We start from the raw sequence: 17,108 nt of genomic DNA, 5'->3' as shown, positions 1-17,108 counted from the left end.
CCTGGTTTTCCCGGGACTCCACTCAGAGCCTCTGCAGCTGACAGCCAGGGGTTTCAAAGGTCACCCCAGCTGGGCGGATTGGAACCACACATCCCTGTGACCGGGTGAAGTTGGCTGCCCGGGGCAAGGCAAGTTGCAACATCTGTGAGCAGTCAGACGAACGCCCCTTAACTTTTCAGTCTGGCCCTGGGCTCTGCTACATCTCTGGCTCTCCTTCACTGTCTTCCTTCTCGGACAGATCTTGGACAGGTGTCTCTGCAGTACGGTGGTAAAGCGTGGCCGTCCACGCGTCCCAACTCATGGGAGAGCTGCCCGGGGAAGAGGTCACGGTAAGGCGTGTCTGTTCTCTGGTGTGTGACCCTGCCTCGCTGCCTGCTCCTGTGGATCACAGCAAGTCAGCAGGCACAGCCCACAGCCAAGGAGCAGCTCGTTCCAGGATTAGGAGAGATAAGGGAATTTGTCTGGATTTGAATGCTCTGAAGAGAGAGGATTAAGGTGGGGAGAGGGAGCTGTCTTTGCCTGGGGCATTTGCACCTCGGTGGTTTGCTGTGTTTGCTGTGTTTGCTGTGTGCCTGTGGCTCCGGGGGTTCGGCCAGGCTTCCAGTGCAGAGCCCGCTGGGAGCCCTTCCCTGTAGGGAAGGTATGGTATCTCCAGGATGCCTTGCTGCCGGATCAGGTGCTTAAGGACCACGATCATTTAAAATGTATGCACTCTGGGTAGGGAAGGGGGCAGCTGGTTTCTCTAAACTTGTTCTGCTGTGTAACTTGATTCTTGATTTTAAACTTTTCTCTGAGTCTTTTTGCCTCAGTCTTTTTGCCCTCTCTCTTGGCCACAGTTGAAAGTGTTCCTTTCTGGGTTCAAGAGACAATTGAAAGTGCTTTTGATCTAATTAAAGTCAAATTAATTTAGTGCTGCTTTGAAGGATTAATAAATTCTGCTACTTGTGAAAACCTTATTTGGAGGTGAGTTTTGGCCCAAGCATTGTGTGTATATGGCGGGGTGTGGCTTCCAGCCCTCAGACCACTGCTCTTCTGATCCCCTCCTCCTTTTTTTTTTCTCTTCTTACTTCTGTCTCTTCTTGATCTGCATTTAACTGGTGCTGAACGAAACCCCCTGGGTAGGTGTATTTGACTCCAGCCACTGAGTACTGCTCAGCCGATAGAGAAATTATTGCAGAAGCCACCTCTGGTGCTCTCGACTGGAGTGTGGTCAACAGGCTGGATGAGGGGTTAGAAGGGAACAAGGATGGTTTGGTTTGATTTATTATTATTATTATTATTATTATTATTGGTAGAGCATTCCAGATATGCCAGTAACCATTAATTGGCAGTGTGGACGGAGTCTGTTTATGCGGCTGATGGCAGTGGGCGGGGTGATGGGCCGAGCAGAGCTGTTTGGTGTGCCTGGCCAGCCTGGGATTGGGCTCTGGTTCTGCCTGTGTGGTGGTTAATAACTGCCCTACGCACCCTCCCCCACCCCTCGAAGGGCACTTGCTGTATTGACTTGCCTGTTCTGTTTCTGACCTGAAGCCAGACCTTCCCACCCGCCCAGGGATGGATGACTTCTGTCTTCTGTGTGTATGGGGCCAAGCATGTTCCTTTTGATGATAGCATCCAGGGCCTTCAGGAGACCTCAGAAGGTCAAGATCAAGAGGATTTATAGAGAGGATTCTGAGCCCGATGTCACCACTCTTAGTTTCTAGCTCCCCCGAAAGCAGAGTGGAAGAGTCTTGTGCCTTTGAAAGCCAGAACTGAGAGCAGAAGGGGGTGTTACATTCCCCCGCCCCCCTTCCTTTATGCAACTCCCAAGCCTCTGCCTATCGCATCTCCCATTACTGGGGAAGGCAGGAAATGCCTAGTCTGGGTCCGGGGGCCCTCCAGGAAGCCCACAGGATGTGGCTACGATCAGAATTCAGTTTGGTTTCCACTTCTTAGCTATGTGACCTTGGACAAGTGTAGTTGGTTTTCTGAGCCCGGGTGTCCTCGTTTGTGAAAGGAGAATAATCAGAACTGCCTTGCAGGACCAGGAGATTGAGTGAGATTAGGGCTGAGCACGATGTCGGGTGCATGCACCCTGCCCATTCCATGCTAGGACACACAGGACAGTGCTGCGGAGGCTGTCAGGGGGCCCCAGGCCCTCCTACCCACCTTCTCATGGTCTGCCATATGCTTCCCACTGCTGTTATACAATAATCCCACTCAGATACCCTTGCCCTGAGGATAATCAGGCTGGCCTGGGCTTGCTGTCCTTGGTGAAAAGGGTCTGTCCTGCAGGGTTGGGGAACTTGCTTTCCCTTTGGGAGCTGGATGATGACCATGTTGACAGCTACCAATTATTGAGTGCCTTTTATGCTGTACTAAGTGTTTTATATATACTGTCATTCAAATCCTCCTCTCAACTTTGTGAGATTGATATTATCATTCTCATTTTATAGAAAAGGAAACTGAGGCCAGGAGAATTGAAGTACCTTGACCAGTTAATAGCTGGAAAGTAGCAGTGCCCTTGACTTGCGGCTGGGGACGACCCTTGTGATACCTGCCCTCCCTCCACCCCACCCCTGGCTCTGGCAGCACAGAGTGTATTTGTCACCTCACTTCAGTGGCAGTGGAGGAGGGCAGAGGGAACAGTGTCTCCTCTGGGGTATGGTCCTGGGAGGCTCTGCAGGATATAAGAACCCCATGTTATCACACTCACCACACACGCACATGTAATTGTTCACTGCTGTATCCCTAGCACCTAGCTTGCAACATGGTGGATGTTCAATAAATATATTTTAATTGAGTGAATGACTCTCTCCTGATTCTTGCCATTAAAATTATATCCTGATTACCTTGAAATGGTTCTGCAAACACATACACAAACACAATGATATAAATATGGCAAAATGTTAACTGTTGAATCTAGGTGATAGGTATTTGAGGTGCTCATTTTATCATTCTTTCTACTTTTCTGTTTGAAACTTTCCATAATGAAACTTATTTTTAGTTTAAAATTTCTATATCATTAAGTTCCTATTATTATTTTCCTTGTAAATATACACTCATATAACTGCCTGATATTCTACTGTATTTAACCAATTCTCACTGTTGGATATTTAACTGTTTGGTTTTTTTTTCCTATTTCTATTTAACTGGATTATTTTTCTATTTATTTTCCTATAAGTAATGTGATTAGCATTCTCATATATAAATTTGGGGCTGCATCTCTGATTCTTTCCCAATAATACACTACTAAATGTAGGATTACTGGGGAAAGAGATGGACATTTTTTTCAGAATCTTGTTGACAAATTGCTTTCCAGAAAGATTGCTTCAGTTTATACTCCTCGGAAGGGTATGAGTACCCACAGTCTCACCGGTATTGTATGTTATCTTTCTTTTTAAATGTCAGTTTGGTTAGTTTTTTAAAATAATAACGTGTCCTTAATTTGCACTCTTGGGTTCTGATTGAGGCTAGGCAGCTTCCATTTGTGTTGCGGTCATTTGTCTATCTTCTGTGAACCGTCCAAGTGATAGCTCTACCCATTATCTGTCAGGCTGTTTTCTTATATATAAAATATCCTAGTCCTTCATTCTTGTTGCAAACATTTTATCCCAGATCATCAAATGCCTTTTAATGTTGTCGTTGGTATGCTGTGTCATACAGAAGATCTCAGCGTTATGTGTATGTGGTAGCAGCTGTCAGCTTTCTCGCTTATTACCCCAACCTCAGACCCCCTTCCCACCAGCCAACTCTGACTGCTAATAGGAAGCAAGAGGGTCCAGTGGGGGACTTCCCTGGTGGCGTAGTGATTAAGAATCCACCTGCCAATGCAGGGGACACGGGATCGAGCCCTGGTCTGGGAAGATCCCACATGCCGAGGAGCAACTAAGCCCGTGTGCCACAACTACTGAGCCCACGTTCCACGACTACTGAAGCCCATGTGCCTAGAGCCCGTGCTCTGCAACAAGAGCTGCAGTGAGAAGCCCACGCACTGCAACGAAGAGTAACCCCCGCTTGCTGCAACTAGAGAAAGCCCGCGCACAGCAACAAAGACCCAGCGCAGCCAAAAATAAATAAATTAATTAAAAAAAAAAAAGAGGGTCCAGTGGTTAAGAATAGGAGCTTTGGTGCCAGACACCTGGGATCAAATGCCAGTTCTGCCCCCTACTAAATACTCTGACCCTGGGCAAATGACTTAATCTCAGTGAGCCTCTGTTTCTAATCCATAAAAGGGGGATGATGAGATCATCTGTCTCACAGTGTTGTTGTAAGGAGCAATTGAGCTATTATTTATAAAGTGTTTAGAATAGTTCCTGGTATATAGTAAGTGCTACGTAAATTTGGTTTTTATTGTTACTTAACTACAGTGAACCTGTGAGTCTTATCATTTGGAAAGGATTTTGTTTGCAAAGCTAATACCTCATCAGTGAAAGAGAAAGCTGGCTTTGTCAAGCAGGGGATGTGCCCTGTTAAAAACAAACCTAGGTCTTTGTTACTTTAACTTGTAACCTCCATTTTAGTTTTGTTAGATGTTATTAAATTTAAACAAACTAATTACATGCCCAGATATCACTGTTCACTTCTGTTAGCTTACCCCACTTGGCATGGGACATAGGCTTGTGACTGACGATCCCAAGAAAATGAACAGAAAAATAAAAACTGGAAATACTCTTCCTCTTCAGTTTAGCAGACGTTTGTTGCAGGCCTGTGATAGGCCAGGTACCGTGGATTCCACGCTGAGTAAGATGTGGTCCCCAACCTGGAACCATCCCAGCCTGGTGAGGCTCCTACCTGGACTTGAAATCTGGAGCAGGGATACTTGGGACATATTCCAGGGGGTGGCAACGGGTGTCCAGTGACCTTGGCTAGGTTCTGACAACCTGGCTTCTCTCGATTGCTGCCTGTTTTCCCAGCCTGGTTCTCCAGCCTTTCCTGTGGACTTTGATAGCTTCCCTACTCCCCGTCTTTCCAACAGATCCCTTCTCCATTTATGAGAGCCAGAGTCCATTTCTGTAATTTGCAAGCAAGAACTGATTCATACCTGTTACTAATTCCACTTCTAGAATTAATCCTAAGGAAATCCCTTTGTTCCAATCAACCTGCCAGCCCCCATAGACATCTTGTTTAGTCCCAACGGGGCCCTGGACCAGGAGTCAGGAGCCTGAGGTTTTCTTGCCAGTGATGCCATCATTTTGCTTTGTCTCTTTGAGTGAGTGACTTACCTTCTCTGGGCCTTAGTTATAAATGGAGGAGTTAGCCTGGATAACCTTAAAATGCTCCCTTCTCTGACGTTCTATGACTTTTGAGGCTTTTTCACAATCCGGTCCCCTGAAGTGGCTAGGGTCCTCCCTAGCCTTGCTTCCTTCCCTGCTTTCAACCCCACACTCTCACCTCACCTCACCCAGGATCCTTGCCATATTAACCCTAAACTCTTTTCTTTCTTGGACTATGGATCCCATTTTTCTTTAGCCCAAGAGCCCTCACAGTTCAGGCAAAAGCAGCTTTTACTTTCACCTTGAGTGCCTAATGCAGATATAGATTCTGAAGGTTGAGTGACTATTAAGTATGACTTCAGATATCCATTGTAAAAACGCCGAGAAACATCTGGTTTCTCTGTTCCTGCTCTAGCTGCCCCCTTCCTGGAAGTTCTCCATGGGGTTTTGGGGAGACCAGGACGTGGCCCTGGGAGCTGGCGTCTGGGACAGACTGGGCTTCACCCCTGCAGCTTTGTGTGTAGGGGACACAGGGACTCTCATTCCCAGGGAGGAGCTCCAGGTGGCCCCTGACCTAGTGGGGCTCCCTGTAAAGCCCACGACACTGCGGCCTCAACCAGCACCCTGGGCACACTGGCCGCCTGCAGGGAGGACGGGCTGTACTTTGTCTCGTCTGACCTGATCTTCCTTCCTGTTTGCAGACCATGGGGGATGTGAAGCTGGCTGCCTCGACACACGTTTCCAAAACCTCCCTCACCGTGGATCACTCGAGAGTCGGCTCCGTGCCCCTGACCGAGGCCCCTGCTTTCATTTTGCCCCCTCGGAACCTCTGCATCAAGGAAGGGGCCACCGCCAAGTTTGAAGGGAGGGTAAGGAGTGAGGCTGGGTGGGCGGCTTGCAGGGGATGTGGGGCGGGGTGGTTGCTTCTGCTCCGGCCTTCTCCTCGGCAGGTTGACCTGCCAGAAAGCCTGCTTTCCTTTTGGACTCACAAGTAAAGTGGATATACGCCCATCGGCCCTATTTCTTTTGTTTATGGTTGACTTTGGGCCGTGCTGGAGAATTTGGGGGTGGGGAGGGGCACTGATGTTTTACTATGAATGCAAGTCGTGTTCTGGGTTCATGCACCTGATTCTAGGAGAAGAAGAGGGCGGCTGGTGGCAGGAAGTCTCAAATCTGACAATTGAGAGCTAACTCTCACTTTTCTCTCACTTTCTACCTGGAAGGAGTGTTTGGTTAACTAACCCTCTCGTGTATCCACATGGTACATCCAGAGCAGTGGGGTGGGAGATAAGACCCCTTATCTCAGTTCTGTCACCTTTTGCTAATGGGTACTGGTCTCTTGCCTTTACTGGGCCTCCATTTCTTCCTCTGCAAACAGGCAATGATAATTCCTTGTCCACCTTGTACTAGAAAGGAGAAGAGGAAGATGGGAAGAATAGCTGTGAGAATATCGAGGTTATGCCCCATTGGAGAGACTTTTAGTAAGCTGCTGGCTCAGGCCACCAGGAAGTCAGATCATCAGCTTGATGCAGAGATGCACGTGGAAGTCAGGGGTGTGCAAGTAATATTTGTCCTGGATTAGACACGGACGATCTCCCCCAGGAAATGCTGTAGCAGCTAGAAGGCTTTGATCCGAGCAGAAGACAGCTGAGGTGATGAGGAACTCATAGGTTGTGCTATGAGTCTACAAGTTAAGAGCAGGGACCTGAAAGCTTGTGGAATGAAGGAGTCAAGGGCATCACTCTTCCTGGATGACACTGGGCCTTGCCTCTGCTTAAGTGGCACGTTTGGCTGCATGGTCATCTGGAGAGTATTCAGGGGCTGTGTGCTCTGCACAGGCCTGTATAGTTAACTGTTTGCTGGTGGATCTGACGTTCCTCGTCATATGAAGGGGAATGTTGGTGAGGGGTCTGTTTCTTCTCTCTGGGCTCTACCAGGATGAGGGCTTTTTTCTGTTGCCCTGACTGTGGTCCCTCCATCCCCACATCCCCACAGCTGGCAGGAAAGAAGCAACAGGAGGAGTCCCTGGGGATTTAGAAATGGGAGTGAAGTACTGATGCACACGACAACGTGGATGAACACTGAGAACATGCTAAATGAAAGAAACCAGACACAGAAGGCCACATATTGAATGACTGCACGTATCTGAAATGTCCAGAACAGGCACAAGTATAGCGACTAACAGTAGATGAGTGGTTGCGGAGGGCTAGCGGGGAGGAGTGGGGAGTGACCGCCGAGTGGTGCAGGGTTTCTTTGGGGGATGATGAATGTTCAGAAATTAGGTAGTGGTGGTGGTTGCACAACTTTGTGAATATGTTATAAAACACTGGATTTACACTTAAAAAATTCAACGTGAACTTCTGGAAAATGGCTTAGCAAAACTGATCCATACCCACCTTCCTGCCCTATTGCTTGTCGGAGATGAACTCCTCCCTCAATTCAGAGAGTAAGAGATGACTTAGCTTCTACAGATGAAGAGGCCTTGCTTCCTTTGCTGACTTTGGAGGTCATGAAGGAGCGGAGCCTTTGGGCCGTTTGCCCTGGAACCTTTGTAGAATGAGCACTGGCCCAGGAGTCCACACACTGGAGTTCTCTGTTGCTCAGTTATCCTCTGGTTGGCAGGTCAGACCTTCTCTGGACCTCAGTTTCCTTATCTGAGAAGAAATAACTAGTTGTTTCTATATTTTCTGGCCTGCAGGGATGTGAAAAGAAAATGAGTTGAAGAAGAAAATGGTAAAAGCAGTTCATAAAGTCAAGAAGTGTAGTAATAACAGTATTTTTTTAAATGAGGTGACGTTCATATACATAAATTTAACTGTCTTAAACAATTCGATGGCATTTCATGCATTCACAATGCTGATTGCAGTATTCTTAAAGTAGAGCATTCTCTATGTGAACATTTTATTTTACTTGTACTGAGGAAATAGGTGACTTTGTGTATTACCTGTGGGCTATAGGTCAAAGGGAATGTGTTTCTTAGAGGTCAGCCTTCGGAGCTCCGTTACCACTTACCAACTTCCTGGAATTAACCCAGAAGAGCACCTTGAGAGCATGCTGGTGTATAGTGGACACAGAAGGAAGACAGTTCCAGAGAGACGTTAGGTGGAATGTCTGACTCCATCTGAGAACTTGCAGAGAGAAACGCAGAGGGAGGGGCTGTCTTAGAAAGCGCTCTGTAAACTAGCGTGCTGCCAGTGTGTATCCTCACTGAAGCAAAGGAACGCCTTGCATCAGGGAAGGGCCACGTCAAGTGACTCCAGGATGAGGAAGTGGTTGTTTGGATACAGAGATGCAGATGAGCAGCGGGTGTTCCTGACCTGGCCCCCTCAGGGAAGGGAAAGGTAGGGTGGTGGTGGCCTGCGTGACACGAGCTTAGAGCAGGAGTTTCTAGTTTTAAAAGACCGAGCGCCAAACGGTCATCCCCTGATCACAGCCAGGGCTTCTCTGCCCCTAGGGCATGTTAACCTGCTCTGCTGTGGCCACTTGACCTGTCCTGCAGCTGACCCCTCTCTCCGGGCCCTGGGACGCATCCTGTTCTAGAGGCTCATTCTGCACCAGCAAGTCCTGGTGTCAGTTTCACAGCGACCTCAGGACCTCAGCTCTCCAGTCACTGGGCTCTTGCAGAATCTCTTACAACGGAGCGACTTTTAAAATAAGCCTTCAAGCTACTTCTTAGGCCCAGGCTGGCACCCATGGCAGCCAGCAGGAACCCTTCTCTTCCTTGCAGCAGCCCTCAGGGCCTCTGTCTGCTTTCCTCTCCCCCCACACCCCTCTAAAAAGTTGCCACTACCAGCTCAAGCCCTAAAGCCTGGGTGTGGAGGGTACTAGGATGTCCCAGCTTCTTCTGCAGAGGGCACGGGATCCTCCCATAACTGTAGAAACACAATGGACCCCACAGATGTGAGGAAGTTATAAAGGTTTGTTTCCTACTGCCTTCTGAAGCTGGTAATCAGAAGTTGGTTCAACCTTGTGTTTTCTGGTTTTATTCCTGAAAGAGGTAAAAACTGTTGCCCGCCCCACCTCACTTCCTCTTTATCCTATTTTTAGGCCAAAGACTTAATGAATCCCTTCCTCCCCACTGTCCTGTTTCTATCGAAAAGACTTGATGACCCTAAGACAGGACCACCCTTGTGGTTCTTGTCTTTTTCTGAGAAGCTCCAAACTGTGAGATGTTCAGCTCTGTGGGTCTCAGTCTATCACATCCTTTAGGGTTTTTCCACTTTGTGGCAGATACTTTGGACCGACATGTAACCCACGACCAACCCCCTTTGCCCTTCCCTTTTCCATTCTAGAGGTCATTGCGAAGTTTTCCTTTGCAGCTAAGAGTTGCTCAGTGACACATTTGGCTGAAGTCAGCTAGGGTATTCCTAGGAAAGCATTTGCTTTTCTGATTAAAACAAAACAAGTCACTGGTTCTCTCATATTCCACCCCTCCCCTGCTTCCTGCCTTGAATGCAGATTTGATGGCTGGTGCTCAGGCAGCCATATTAAAACCATGAGGGAACAAGCCAGAATACAAAGGATTGGTTGGGGTGGGCATAGGGGGTGGGGGGGTACAGCTGTGGAGGGAGCATAAAGACCAGCTAAGAGACAGAAGTCCTAAGGCTTAGAGAGTTTCCTAGATAGGATCTTTGGCTGTGGTTTTCACACAGGAAATGTTATAGAAAGTGTTCCTAACTGATAAACAACACCTAATGTGATGCATGTGGAGATATCGTCTCTTTAAATGATGGGAATAAACAGGGGAGAAGACATAACACAGAGAAGAACTAAAAAACCCTTTCAGACCTTTACCAAATCTACCAACAGTGAGGGGAGTGCTTGAGTTGAATGTGGCCGTGCAGTTAAAGCATTCTAGAGGAATTTGTTCCTCCCTGGCTGTGGCCATCTGGCTTGAACCAACAGGGTCTAGGGTCTATGAGAGAAAGTCAACCATATGGCGTTAAGTGGTGATTTAATGTCATTACAGAAAACTACTATTTGATCAGGGTCTACTGATTAGGGCTAAGCTACCTACCCTGCCCCACCTTTTTTTTTTTTTTTTTTCCTCTGCCAGCTTAAGGAGATTATAGTTACCAGAACTCATACAACTTTGGATCTATATCTCATCAGTACCACCTTTAGACCCAGGCAACCTGAGCCCACATTCTAGAAATCCCTGTTCCTTCATCTGGCTGCACCCTTGCCCAAGAGCAGGGGATCTCTCTGCTCAAGGGATATACCCAGTGGAGCCACACCATCTGCCATGTTCTGAGCACCCAGGACCCTGGAATTCTCTACCAAAGAGCCCTGAGCCCACTTCTAAGGCCTGGGTGGGCCTATTCCTGTGAGAAGACTTACCTAGGCCTGAGTGGGATGGTCAAGGGGCAGCTGTTTGCTTGGGGGGATAAGAAGGTAGATGAAACTCAGATGTGGGGATATGTTGTCCGCCCACGGGTATAGCAGGACCCTGACAGCATAGGATGCACTGTGCCACTGCCTCGTGAGTATTGCTGGGCCCAGGGTGCTGGGGGCCTCCACGGACAGATAGCGGAGTCCCACGTGTCAAGGGCCGACTGAAATGCCTCCAGCTGCTCTGTTGCCCCCGAGGGCAGCTAAAGTGCTGATGGGCTGCTTCCCCCAACATGGAGTCAAGTGTGAAAGGAGCGAGATGGTAGGAAAAATACTAAAATTACTGGAGATTTCTTCCCTTCTGCCCTGGAATTCATTCTTATCAGAAAAAGCAAACATAGTGATAGGCCCTGGCTCTGCTGTGAATCAAACGAGCTGATACTTTAGTGCCTCTTGAAGTACAGCCCAAATGAGGTTTCAGTCCAGACTGAGGGGCTCGGCGTTCACTGAAGGGGGCTTCACAGTAACGGGCTAGCCTGGCCTCATTAAGACATGTTTAAGGCGTGGAGGGTGGAGGAAGGGAACAGGGAAGGCCTGACCCATGAAAGCGTGAATAACTCAATTTCCACTTTAACTCACATTGGTATCCTTCCCCCACTAACTTCTTCCCAGTTCGCTTCTATCTCAGAAGCGCTCAACCACTTAGAGAAGTTTGAAGGAAGCATCTGGTCTGCTTTCTGCCCTCAGAAGTCTTTTTTTTGGCCATGGCTTGCGGGATCTTAGTCCCCATCCCCCCCAACCAGGGATCGAACCCAGGCCCCGGCAGTGAAAGCGTGAAAGTGCCGAGTCCCAACCACTGGATCATCAGGGAATTCTCTGTCCTCAGAAGTCTTAATGATGTGGTTCTTGAGAAAAACATGTGCCTATAAAACAGTAGGATATGACAGTATAATTAGATGCTTGAAATAGTTCAATTAAATAGTTTGTACTATAGAAATTTAGAGGAGATTAAGATGAGGTTTGCAGTGGCTTGGAAACTGGTTTCTTGCTTCTTGACTTCTGTCCTTCCAGTTGGTCCTTCCGACAATGCAGGTCTGACTATGTCACCTCCCTGCTTCACTCCTCGAACCTTGGCTGAGGTTCCTCAGCGCTGCCCACAAGGCCCTTCCAATCAGCTCCAAGCTCTCCAGCCCTGACCCCTCTTCCTCCCTTCCTCCCTTCCTCCCTATAGCCCACCCCAGCCCTGCTCACCCACACAAACGCAACCGTACTTTGTTCTGGTATCACCTTTTCGGAGAAAGGGTAAACAAGGAAAGCATTTTATCTTCCCTATCGATTAGGAGTTGGGGCAGAGTGTGATAGGCCTATTGGCGCCAGGCATATGGTCTTCGTCATTTTGTCCTCATGGTAAAGTAGCTTTATCCCCATTTTTAAAAGTTAAAAAAAATTTTTAATACAATCTTTTTTTAATAAATTTATTTATTTGTTTATTTATTTTTGGCTGCGTTGGGTCTTTGTTGCTGCGCGCGGGTTTTCTCTGGCTGCGTCCAGTGGGGGCTACTCTTTGTTGTGGTGTGCGGGCTTCTCATTGCGGTGGCTTCTCTTGTTGCGGAACACAGGCTCTAGGCGCGCGGGCTTCAGTAGCTGCAGCACGCGGGCTCAGTAGTTGTGGCTCGCAGGCTCTAAAGCACAGGCTCAGTCGTTGTGGCGCATGGGCTTAGTTGCTCCTCGGCATGTGGGATCTTCCCGGACCAAGGCTTGAACCCGTGTCCCCTGCATTGGCAGGCGGATTCCTAACCACTTCACCACCAGGGAAGTCCCTTTAATACAATTTTTAAAGGTTATACTCCATTTACAGTTATTGCAAAATATTGGCTGTAGTCCCCGTGTTGTTCAATACATCCTTAAACCCATCTTACAGCCAGTAGTTTGTACCTCCCACGCCCCACCCCTACAGTGCCCCTCCCCGCCCTCCCCACTGGTAACCACTAGTTTGTTCCCTGTGTCTGTGAGCCTGCTTCTTTTTTTATATTCACTAGTTTGTTGTATTTTTTAGATTCTACATATAAGTGATATCATGCAGTATTTGTCTTTCTCTGTCTGACTTATTTCACTTAGCATAATGCCCTCATATCCCCATTTTTTATAGAGGAAGAACCCAGGGGCTCGGAGTAATTACAAACCTTGCCAAGGTTATGTCAGAAAGTGAAGGAGGCAGCACTTTAGGGTCCAAATCTTGTATTCCTCGCACCACTGATGTCATCCCTTTTACAGGTCTCATCTGGTTCCTTGAACTCAGTGACTGTTTCTTGTTCATTTCTCTGTCCCAGGAGTAGCACAATGCCTGCCACATGATGGGTGCTCAATAAGTGTTTGGTTCCCTTGAGAACCAGGTTGGTAGGGTCTGACTCGAGACCTCTTGCCAGTCAAGTCCATAGGGATTTGGTCCCATGCTTCTTAGGGTCTTGTCTCCCTTTCCCCCATCCTATTCCCTGCTCCCTTCTTTACCTGAGGCCATGCCTTTATCAAGAATGCCCTTCCTTCTCCCACTGCATCTTATCCAGCATCAAGGTCCTATTTAAACCCTACCTCCTTCAGGCTACTTTCCTTAAGTATGTCTTCTCTTTAAAGCATTTTAGTAGAGGACAGAGGAGCCATGGTAATAGGATGTGGAAGATTCCCAATAATCACATAAAATCATTCATGAGTAATAACCGCAGGAAAGAGTTGACTACTTTGGCCTTTTAAAAACGTATTATTCATTAATCATCTCTGTGCCTATAATTTTATTATAAAGAAAAAAAATGATTTAAATGTTAAACTCTTTTTAAAACAAAAATTCCAGCAAAGTAAAAGTGTTCCTTGCCCTGACCTGTACTTCTGCTCTCCAGAGGTAGTCACCATTAACAATTTGGGTATCTGTCCGGAAATATTCTATGCAAATATAAGCATAAATCTGTATATGCTTTTACATATACAAATGGACCCATGTACATATACTGATCTGCACCTTGCTCTTTTTGCTTAACATCTTTTGGCCTTTTTTTTTTTTTTTTTTTAACAGTAGCACATAGATCTACCTCATAGGTAGATCTGAGCTAATCCTGAACTTTCTGACCCTCAATTGCTCCCTCCTCTGAATTCCTAGAATACTTCCTTATCTGACTCACTTTCCTTTTATTAATGTGCAACTTTATCAGTTATTGTTTATTGTCTTTTGCTTCCTCAATGCGAACGAGTTGTTTGAGGTCTAGAGTTGTCCCGTAGGATAGCGATTAGCCACATGTGGCTACTTAAATTTAGGTTAAATGAATTAAAATTAAATAAAATTAAAAATTCAGTTCCTCAGCCATGCTAGCCATGTTTTCAGCGCTCAGTATCCACGTGTGGCTGATAGCTACCGTGTTGGGCAGCGCAGATTATTGAACATTTCTATCATCACAGAAAGTGCTATCGGAGAGGGCTGATCAAGGCCGCTCTTGCATTTAATTCAGTTCCCACGTACTAGAGATCCACAGCTAGAAGATATATTGACAATGGCTGTTCCATTCACAATAGAAATAGGACATTAAATTCTTGAGAATTTCCTTCAGGCATAAAATCATTCAAAGAAAAATGTAAACCCTTGATGCACGAATCTTTGTTTTCCATTTTTGTTGAAGAGTAGTAATCTTGGTATCCCAGAAAGCTTGAATGTGCTCCCCAAAATTTCAATAGCTGTCTGTTCCAGGTGGCTCAGAAATTCTCATGACAAGGAGGTTGGTTCCTGAAGTATTTAAAGGAAAAGCAGCAGAATGGGAAATGACAGGGCAAGTCATGCTGAAAGTACAGTTGTCAGAAGTTGGTGGCCACTCTGATTCAAAATGCCAGACTGAACAGATTTATTAACTTCTCCTCCCTCCAAATGTGCCATTGAAATGAACATAAAGGGTTAAAAAGAATTAATTCAGAGTTGCACTGAGAACAGGAGAGGGGAATTAGTGGATGAGGGATTTCCATGGGTTTGCATGGATGGATACATCAGTGCTACCCACCATAACATATAAGTGAGAGCCACATATTTGAGATGAAAGGATTTGGAGACTAGGAGTGGGCTGTAGGGCAGAAATCGGGGTGATTAAAGGATGTTTAGTTAATATCTCTATGGAGAAAACTGAAGCTCTTAGTGTGGATATTAATCAGTATCTCCAAAGAAAGTCTTTTTACTTTGCCACCAGGTGAAATGTGTTGAATGTCCAGTTGCTGTCCAGTTGCTCCATGCCCAGACACTCTAAGTGAAGCCCACCGGTAGACGTGCCCCACTCGGACACGAAGCTTGCAGTCAAGCCCCTCATTCAGGGTGATAGGACTACACAAAGGGATGGAAAACCTCCATTTAGAAGCTAGTTCTTCAATCATAGATTGTGAATAGTTAATTCATGGCCACCAGATGTTTGAAGAAAATATTTATACAATATAATATTGCTATCAAGAAAATTGTTCTTTTTTATACATTTTTTAAAAATTTTATTAATTTATTTATTTTTGGCTGCACTGTGTCTTCGTTGCTGTGCGCAGGCTTTCTCTAGTTGCGGTGAGAGGGGGCTACTCTTCATTGAGTTGTGCGGGGTTCTCATCGTGGTGGCTTCTCTTGTTGCAGAGCACGGGCTCTAGGCTTGCGGGCTTCAGTAGTTGTGGCACATGGGCTCAGTGGTTGTGTCTCACAGGCTCTAGAGCGCAGGCTCAGTAGTTGTGGCCCATGGGCTTAGTTGCTCCACGGCATGTGGGATCTTCCTGGACCAGGGATTGAACCCATGTCCCCTGCATTGGCAGGCGGATTCTTAAACACTGCACCACCAGGGAAGTCCCTGTTCTTTTTTTTAAAGTCAATCTATAGACAAAGCTCTAAAGTGTTAGTTAGAGTTACAGAACAGAAGGTAAACTCTGTAAGCTTTGGCAAGCCAAAAGTAAAGGAATGCTGAATGGTAAGGTAGAGGAGGGAAAGAGAGGAAAAGAAAACTACAAGGGCACTACTGTCCTCATCTTACATGGTGGGAAGTGAGGAGATACCATCTAAAACAGATAGATCAAATAACAGAGGCTTGAGTATATGACTTAAAACCATAATGACAGAGGTAAAACATGGTCAGCTCATCAGCCATATTTGGTACACAGACATTTTATGTTTGGTCAGCAGTGTTCTCAAAACATTGGGGCTAAGATTTACAAATGGAAAACTTACACATACAATTCATTTCTGAATGGCTTTTCTCAGAAAATAAGATCTGGCAACACTTGGTCAGTGGGTGCTACCCCTACATCTAAGTATGTCTTTCCCAGGTTGCTATAGTCCCCACCCACCCCAATTCCCAGTCATCTCCCAACACATGGGCAAGCGTCTGTTGCCTGTTTTTTTTTTGTTTGTTTGTTTTTATACAGCAGGTTCTTATTAGTTATCCATTTTATACATATTAGTGTATATATGTCAATCCCAATCTCCCAATTCATCACACCACCACCACCACCCCCGCCGCTTTCCCCCCTTGGTGTCCATACGTTTGTTCTCTACTTCTGTGTCTCTATTTCTGCCCTCCAAACCGGTTCATCTGTACCATTTTTCTAGGTTCCACATATATGTGTTAATATACAATATTTGTTTTTCTCTTTCTGACTTACTTCACTCTGTATGACAGTCTCTAGATTCATCCACGTCTCTACAAATGATCCAATTTCGTTCCTTTTTATGGCTGAGTAATATTCCATTGTATATATGTACCACATCTTCTTTACCCATTCGTCTGTCGATGGGCATTTAGGTTGCTTCCATGACCAGGCTATTGTAAATAGTGCTGCAATGAACATTGGGGTGCATGTGTCTTTTTGAATTATGGTTTTCTCTGGGTATATGCCCAGTAGTGGGATTGCTGGGTCATATGATAATTCTATTTTTAGTTTTTTAAGGAACCTCCATACTGTTCTCCATAGTGGCTGTATCAATTTACATTCCCACCAAGAGTGCAAGAGGGTTCCCTTTTCTCCACACCCTCTCCAGCATTTGTTGTTTGTAGATTTTCTGATGATGCCTATCTAACTGGTGTGAGGTGATACCTCACTGTAGTTTTGATTTGCATTTCTCTAATAATTGGTGATGTTGAGCAACTTTTCATGTGCTTCTTGGCCATCTGTATGTCTTCTTTGGAAAATGTCTATTTAGGTCTTCTGCACATTTTTGGATTGGGTTGTTTGTTTTTTTACTATTGAGCTGCATGAGCTGTTTATATATTTTGGAGTTTAATCCTTTGTCCATTGATTCCTTTGCAAATATTTTCTCCTATTCTGAGGTTTGTCTTTTCGTCTTGTTTGTGGTTTCCTTTGCTTTTCAAAAGCTTTGAAGTTTCATTAGGTCCCATTTGTTTATTTTTGTTTTTATTTCCATTACTCTAGGAGGGGGATCAAAAAAGATCTTGCTGTCATTTATGGCAAAGAGTGTTCTTCCTATGTTTTCCTCTAAGAGTTTTATAGTGTCTAGTCTTACATTTAGGTCTCTAATCCATTTTGAGTTTATTTTTGTGTATGGTGTTAAGGAGTGTTCTAATTTCATTC

At 45.9% G+C, this 17,108-nt stretch overlaps 1 protein-coding gene across 6 annotated transcripts in view; it reads left to right on the top strand.

The window, feature by feature from the left end:
* MYLK (myosin light chain kinase) overlaps positions 1 to 17,108 on the top strand; it is a 276,906-nt gene that overhangs the window by 90,048 nt on the left and 169,750 nt on the right. For 3 of the 6 annotated variants that reach the window (XM_082394846.1, XM_082394844.1, XM_082394845.1), the window contains one exon: positions 5,897 to 6,064. In XM_082394846.1, the coding sequence (XP_082250972.1) occupies positions 5,900 to 6,064 (165 nt within the window). In that variant the 5' untranslated portion in view covers positions 5,897 to 5,899. Of the gene's footprint in view, positions 1 to 197; positions 330 to 5,896; positions 6,065 to 17,108 lie in introns of those variants that run through there. The other 3 variants (XM_082394843.1, XM_082394850.1, XM_082394842.1) reach the window with 2 other exon arrangements.

The sequence above is a fragment of the Balaenoptera borealis genome (genome assembly GCF_965194805.1).
Source record: "Balaenoptera borealis genome assembly, chromosome: 5".
Classification (NCBI taxonomy): Eukaryota; Metazoa; Chordata; class Mammalia; order Artiodactyla; family Balaenopteridae; genus Balaenoptera; species Balaenoptera borealis.
The sequence above is the reverse complement of the archived record's forward strand: the minus strand, read 5'-3'. Positions and strand labels throughout refer to the sequence as shown.